The 8,220-nt window shown below is 29.9% G+C and overlaps 1 protein-coding gene across 2 annotated transcripts; it reads right to left on the bottom strand.

Moving 5' to 3' along the window:
• Window positions 1-1,220: 1,220 nt before the first annotated feature.
• LOC140872659 (uncharacterized) lies at window positions 1,221-2,432 on the bottom strand. 2 transcript variants are annotated; one of them, XM_073275548.1, is made up of 3 exons: window positions 1,785-2,432; window positions 1,620-1,754; window positions 1,221-1,530 (listed from the first exon to the last, which is right to left on the bottom strand). In XM_073275548.1, exons 1-3 carry the CDS (start codon window positions 2,395-2,397, stop codon window positions 1,475-1,477), a joined length of 804 nt encoding a protein of 267 aa, XP_073131649.1. In that variant the 5' UTR covers window positions 2,398-2,432; the 3' UTR covers window positions 1,221-1,474. The 2 variants fall into 2 exon arrangements, with proteins under 2 accessions (XP_073131649.1, XP_073131648.1); XM_073275547.1 differs by having other exon boundaries at window positions 1,620-2,432.
• Window positions 2,433-8,220: the final 5,788 nt, after the last annotated feature.

Raw genomic sequence — 8,220 nt, 5'->3', positions numbered from 1 at the left:
AACAATCACTTTTTTTAGTGATTGCAAACACTCCCTAAGAAACCTACCATCCACAGTGCAGTTGATTACATATGATTGGTCAATTCTACCCTTCACAAAAAGAAAAAATCCCATCGCTCCACCCATTTGGTTTTGTTCATGCCAACCCTGCGGGCGACGTGTAACTCCATGATTGATTAAAATTAATGAGTCTCACTACATCGTAGACTCAGATGTGTGCTTCGCGAAGGTCTGACACTATTCCCCTTCCCCTTCCGTTTCTTGATATACGATTTATATGGTGACCTACCATGTGTTCCCCAAAACAGTGTACGCGTAATATAGATTTCGAAATGTTTGAAAATATTCGTCCTCATTCCATATCTTCGTGACTGGTTCGACGCGGTTCGGAGACAAAATATGTTCATGAAGACATCATCGTATACAGTGGGTTCGATGTTTGACCATTTTTTTCAACATTAGATAATTATTCTGCCCTCTTGTAAACCAAATTTTAACAAGCATTATCCAATTTTTCTGCCATTTGCCGATTTCGAAGAATTTTTTTGTGTTTTCAATTAGGAAGGTCACTTTAAATTTATTTCACGATAGTACGAATGTATTGTGTTATGGGGTATTTTTTTGACACGATCTGAGAATGAAAAAAGGAAAATACATATCACTACTTGAAGAACATAGTTGTAACCTATGTTTGGATATGGATTCTTCACGACCCAGCTTTCATATTTCGTACAATGAATTCTTATTCACAGTCTCGAAGCTTGGAATTCTGAGATTGAAGAAGAAAGAGTGGATACAAATATGAGTTTTATTATTTTGATGGGTATGCACGTTGACAAGTGAAGAAAAAGGGTAAAGTTGTCCAAAAAAATTGAGCACACATGTTATCACCTCCTTAAAATATCATACCAAACAAATACTAATTTTATCCTCGTTTAAACTTATCTATCACTTTATCTTTACTAACAAATGTATATTAATAATCTCATCACAACTATAAATGCAGCCTTATTTTATTTAAGGTGATTAAATATTTTTGTGGGTTAAAAATTATCATGCCAACAGTCTCCACCTAGTCAGTAGTCTCGACCTAGTCAGTAGTCAACTGATGATGTTACCAAATACAAGTGAATGGTCTATTCGATTTACCTGAAAAATATTCTCCCTTTGTTGCCTAGACACTTTAACAGTAACATGACAAAATGGTATCTGAAACCCCATAACATTAAAATCGATTTATAATAATAATAACAGCAATAAGATATTGTTTTCCAGTACAAATCTTGATATTACGTCACGGAATCAGATATTAAACCGTGAACTATCTGTCATCTCTACTCAGTGGGCATTCAAAACTTGTTTACCTATTTTCACCGAAAGACGATCCCTACTCTGTAGAAACGACGTCGTATTCTCGTGCCCGCTACTCTCTCTCTTCTTCTCTCGTCATTCAAATTCTGCCCCCCTTCCTTTTTCACAACGAGCTTCTCCCCGATGAATCCATTGCAGATTCAAATAATTGAGAGAATTCTGAACATTATTTGACGATTAAATTTAATAATCTTGATTGTTAATTTGCTGTAAAAAAAAAATTACTGAATTATCTATGCTACTGGTACCTGTGGATGAACAAGTGTAAGATCTCTTGCAATGGAGAATGGCGCCGAGGATTCCATCGTGCTGTTCCAGCAACGAGTCGTCTCTGCGGCGGTACGATGGCGTTTCCACCTCGATCGCCGCTGACCGGCTCTTACCTAGATTTCTGGCCGCGACCTTCAGATTACTCCTCGCTCTGTAACCGTCGGAGAGCTTCCTCGGATACAGATTCACCGGAGAAGAGAACGGAGTCACGGAATCCGTTACCTTCGCCTTCTTCGAAGCCTTCACGTGGAAAGGTCTCATCAGTTTCAGATAGATTGGGACCGATTTCTCTCGCGAAAGAGCATCGGAATCGGAATCGGATATTAATTCTTTCGCGATTCTGCTTCTCAAGCTGTGGTCTCTAGTTAAAGCCGACGAGACAGATACTTCGCCGCATTTGGCGGAGAAACGATTGCTGCTCCGTTCGACTTTCGATGATTCGGAGAGCTGATTCAACGAGTTCGCCTCCGGCTCCGATTTCTGGCTCCTCGAAGATTTTCTGAATCCTAACATGAAGACTTTGAACTTGGGCGTTGATCGGAGTAGAGTAACCGCCGGAGACAAAGGCTTCGAAATGATGAAATCATTTTTAGTACTCCGCAAAACATCGCTCGGGGATTCTATGAACTGAAACTCCTTCTTCAATCCTCCGCCGCCGCTTCCGGCAGGCGGTTTCAAAACTAAATCGAAGAAGGAATCATCTTCATCATCGGCGATGGCATTTCGCCAGAATTTGAGGATGCCGAGAGCTTCCATGTGTAGAGTTAGAAAATCTGTAGGATTATTGTTAGGGAGATGAGAAAAGTAGCGTGGAAGAGAACATAGTTTGGTGGTTTTTTATATTATTATTTTAAATCTTTTTTTTAAAATTTTATATATATTTTTAACATTTACATATAATTCAAATTAATTCACTAATTATAATTAAATCAATGTAAGGTCTAATGGCTTGAAGTCAATAAACTTTTAATAAGATTAGGTTATCAGGTTAATTTTAGATATGTATGGAGAAGGTTAATGGTTTCTTTGTATCATAAACTCGTGTGAGACATTTTTAAAAATTAATTATGTGAAATAAATTTTCGATTCGATTTGACCTTTGAAAGAGTTAAATTTTTATATAAAAATTATTACATTTAACTATATGTGTGGATCAACTATCAAGTTGATCAATCTCACGGATGCAAATCTATGGGATCCTCTCATCTCAAATAAGACATATCCTTCTTGTATTAAATATTATCATCTCATTGTTTCAACAATACTGTAACAACCTGTTATAATTTTTCATAAAAAAAATATACGCTCAATTCAACAATTGGTATAATTGTCAATATCTTATATTCGATTATCATTTATTTGCAAGTTAGTGTAATTATCACAAGAACAAATGTTGGAGGAAAATAATTAACCCTCTTAGAAAACTGATTAAACTATGGTGTTGCTCTATTACGTGGTTTAATCTAGGGTCGTCAAAATTGGTTAGATCCGTCCCTCCAACATTGATCACTTGGTATTTCAAATAAAATCATTACATATAGCGTTCAAAAACAGCTACAAAATAAATTTGATTTATTAACGTGTATTTGTTGTTGTTCACTTGTTTTTATAAAATCACAAGTATGATACCATTGTAACCCAAAAAAAAAATTCGGTGTCTTGAAAACCATCAAAGAAAATCATACAAAACTTATTAAATATTTCAATAATCTATTAATACCTTAATTTAACATATTACAATGTAATTGTGATCAGTGGCAGACCTACATGATCTCGAAAGGTGCGACCGTCCCTCCTGAAATTTTTTAAAAAAATTAGTATTATATATATAATCTTTATTTTAAAAGTAAATTTAATTGTGAAACCGCATTCTTGAATTTTTTTTAAAACATAACTAGTACTGTGTATAATATATCTATAAAATATTTATTTAATTATACATTAATTAAGATGATCTTTAATAAATAAGATAATAATAAATTTATTTATACTATAATAAATTGGGCATTATGCTTAATTTGTAAGTTTGTATTCTCCCATATTTTAAAAAAAAAAAGGATTTGTGATAAAGGAAAATTGTTTAAGTTTGATCAGTTTTATCCATCTGATTTCTCTCTTATGTAGTCTTATAAATAATTTGATAACTTTATTTTTAACATGCAAAATGGTAATTAGTTCTCTAAAATTGCTAGAATTAGTGAGCTTGCTTATAAAAGAATGATTTAATCAAATAAACATCAGTTATATCTTTTGATATATAGATTTAATTTTAAATTTAGCATTATTAATATCCGTTACAACTGTAGATACAACGTTTTCACCAATGAAAATCATAAAAAAAAAACCATTCGTAATAGGTTAGGAGATGATATATTGTTAAATGATTGTTTGATATCATATATTGAGCGAGATGTGATAATTACGTCACTTATTGTGATACATATATGTAGTTTATATATGGATAATTAGTGACTTTTTTGCACCCTACGTGCACTCATGGTTCGTGCATATAAACTATACTTTCATAGCAATTATATTTAAATATAAGATAAAATAATATTGAGATATTTTTGTCCATAAATAAAATAAAATATTTAACTCCTTACTTCATTATGTTTATTTTTATTAAAATATGGACTTTATGGGGGATAAAAATTTATTTATTTTAGATATGAAATTAAAAAAAAATATGAGGATATGATCGACGATCTATCCAATATAAATATTGAAAAATCTTATGTCTTGTATGGAGAGAGGTGAAAAGAAAGAACATGTGAGATACAATACTAAAGTGAAAAGTGGGATAAAAAAAATAAACAAAATGAAGTTCGAGTTTGAATTCGACTCGAAATATTCAAACATATTTGTGAACTATTGCTCAGATATTATGGTTCGAAAAGCTCGAAATATTCAAAAAAGTTCGAAATGTATATATATATATTTATTATATAATTATATTATATTAATTAAATATTAAGGCTCACGAACTATTCGAGAACTATCGAACAAAACAATTTTGGTTCGAGCTCGACTCGAAAAAAAGTTCGAACATGTTCGAATTCGGCTCGAGTTCGATAAGTTCGAATACGAATCAAATATTTATCGAGCCGGCTCGAAAAGCTCACAAATATATTTGGTTCATTTACACCCCTAGTCTAATGGCTTGAAGTCAATAAATTTTTAATAAGATTAAGTTATCAGGTTTTAGATTTGTATGGAGAAGGTTAATAAAAGCTATTAAAAAAAATAAAAGTATAAGCCTGCGTCAAATTTGGTGCAACAATTGGGGGGCGCCATTTTGGCGCAGGGTTTGGCGCCCTCCATTGGAGAGCTCCAGCTGCGCTAAAATGGTGCAAAGTACCATTTTAGCGCAGCGTTGGAGTTGCCCTAAGTGGTTTAATCGAGGGTCGTCAAAACTGGTTAGATCCGTCCCTCCAATGTTGACCTAGTATTTCAAATAAAATCATTACATATAGCCTTCGAAAACAACTACAAAATAAATTTAATTTCTTAACTTGTATTTGTTTGTTGTTCACTTGTTTGTATAAAATCATAAGTATGATACTATTGTAACCAAACAATTTTTTCGGTGTCTTCAAAACTATCAAAGAAAATTATTACAAACCTTATTAAATATTTCAATTAATCTATAATACCTTAATTTAACATCTTACAATGTAATTGTGAAACATATATGTAGTTTATATATAGGTAATTAGTGTTTTTTTGCACCTACTACGTGCACTCATGGTTCGTGCATATAAACCATACTTTCATAGAAATTATATTTAAATATAAGATAAAATAATATTGAGATATTTTTGTCCATAAATAAAATAAAATATTTAATTCCTTACTTCATTATGTTTATTTTAATTAAAATGTGGACTTTATGGGGGAAAGAAATTGATTTATTTTAGATATGAAAAAAAGAGTTATTTGCATCAAACACCTCTGTAAAATATTGAAAATACACAATTCTCCCCTATGAAAATTTAATAGGCATCTTCAACCCTGATTTTTTAAAAAATTAGCACACTCGCCCCTTCAGATGAGTGATTGTTGCGCACGCGCCCCTCATACGACTAAGCAAAGATTTTGATTTTTTTTTTGCACCAAATACCTCTGTGAAATATTAAAAATGCATATTTGACCCAATAATTTTTAAATTTATTCAACCCATAATAAACAATTTTTATTAAAATATAATTATAAAATATTTAGAAAACACTTTTAGTTTAATTAATTTTATTTTTAATTTTAAATTTATTATGATTATATAATTGTTTTTTAAAAAATATTATTATTTTATCTTGTTATCATTATTTTATTAAACTTTCTTCTGGTTTCCAACTTCTCCATTAAAAATGCATTTATAAACGAGATTTAAATACCTAAAATTACCAAAATATTAAATCAAAATGATAAGTTCATGCATATTACATTTCAATTTAGGATTATAGATTTTTGAACCACAGTCTAAATTTTTTAAAATGCATTGCAGAATTTGCATTAAATAATAATACAGAATATTTATTAAGATCTAATTATAAAATATTTTTCAAACATTTTTAATTTTATTTAATTTAATTTTTATTTTTTATTTTAAATTTATAATTTTTAATTAATTTATATCTAAAAAAATTTATTACTTTATCTCGTTATCATTATTTTATCAAATCACTTCGTGTTTTCAACTTCTTCATTAAACATTATTCATAAATAAGGATTTAAATATCTAAAAATACCAAAATATTGAACCAAATGATAAGTTCATGAATGTTACTTTTTTGATTTAGAATTATATAAGCATTTTATTTATTATTATTTATTACAAATTGTGCAATACATATTCTCGAAAAATTTAAATTTTGGTTCAATAATATATAGTCATAAATCTAAAAAGCAATATGTTTAAACTTATCAGTTTAATTCAATATTTTGGTACTTGAAATTATATAAATATTTGTTTATGAATGCATGTTTAATGAAAAAATTGGAAATACGAATTGAGTTTAATAAAATAATGATAACATGTTAAAGTAATAATATTTTTTAGAAAATAATTAATTAATAATAATACATTTAAAATAATAAATAATAAAACAAAAAATATTTGTTAAATATTTATAATTGGATTTTATTAAAAATTCTGTATTATGGGTCGAATAGATTTAAAAATTATTTTTGTTGGGGTTAAATATGTATTTTTAATATTTCACTGGGGTATTTGGTGCAAAAAAAATATCAAAATCTTTGCACAGTCGCATGAGGGACGCATGCACAACAATCACTCACCTATGGGGGCGAGTGTGCTAATTTTTTAAAAAGTCAAAGTTGAAGATACATATTAAAATTTTACAGGAGAGAAGTGTGTATTTTTAATATTTTATGAGGATGTTTGGTGCAAATAACTAAAAAAAATATGATGATATGATGGATGATCCATCCAATATAAATATTGAAAAATGTTAGGTCTTGTATGGAGAGAGGTGAAAAGAAAGAACATGTGAGATATAAGAATAAAGGGAAAAGTGGGATAAAAAAAGATGGATGCCAAACACAGGTAGATCAGAGTGCAGGTGATTGACTGATTGAGGCTCAGTAAAATTTCTGCCCCCATCAGGTGGACAGCCTTTTTCTATTTATTATTATATATTAATATTTAGGTCTTTCTTGTACAAATAAATTATTTCCCACTTAACATCGTACTGTTGTATTATGTCATCAATTTCTTTTTCTTTTTTCCCCCTTTTTTACGTTTTACAACTAATTTATGATATATGACATATACATAAAATTCTGATACGTTGTATGAATTCAAGTAGACCTAGCCACGAACCGGATTTGATTCGACAAAAGGATTTAACTGGATTGCTTATTGTCGGTTATGGTCCGGTTCGTAGAACCAACTGTTCGGGTCCGAGTTTATATTTTTTAAAAAATTATTTTAAATTAAATATTTAAAAAATAAAAAATGAATTAAGACTTTACACAATTGAACTTATAAAAATTTCATTATCTCAATTAAAAATATATAACATTCTTATTTTTAACATAATATATATATATATAATATATATATTATATTTTCATTATATTCAATCTCATTTACTCGCATTTCATTATATGTTAGTATATATTTTTAAAAAAATCCGATCCATCGGATCGACGGGTTGGCACCTGTAAACCATAACCGGACTGCCTAATGATCGGTCCGGTCATTGTTTCGGGTCAAAACCGTTGAACACGGGTCTGGGCCAAGTTAGACCCGATCCTTGGCCAGGTCTAGCACGAACGTGTGTAAGGTATCTTTGAGCGCCAAATGAGCTATGTCCAAATTTTATATTTTTATAAAAAAAAAAAAAACACCACTGGATTTATGTACTATATCCTTATTTTCTAAAAAAATCATTTCCCTTTTGTCAAAGTTGTACCCACATTTAAAAAAAAAATCACGTTATAATTACTCTACGCACTGGTGTAGTAGTATGAAAGAAAACAAAATTGTATATATATACATATATATACAAGACAAAAACTCATATGAGACGGTCTCAAGGATCATTTTCTTGAGAC

The sequence above is a fragment of the Henckelia pumila genome, unplaced genomic scaffold (assembly GCF_033568475.1).
Source record: "Henckelia pumila isolate YLH828 unplaced genomic scaffold, ASM3356847v2 CTG_466, whole genome shotgun sequence".
NCBI lineage: Eukaryota > Viridiplantae > Streptophyta > Magnoliopsida > Lamiales > Gesneriaceae > Henckelia > Henckelia pumila.
This window is presented reverse-complemented; position numbering and strand designations above follow the sequence as displayed.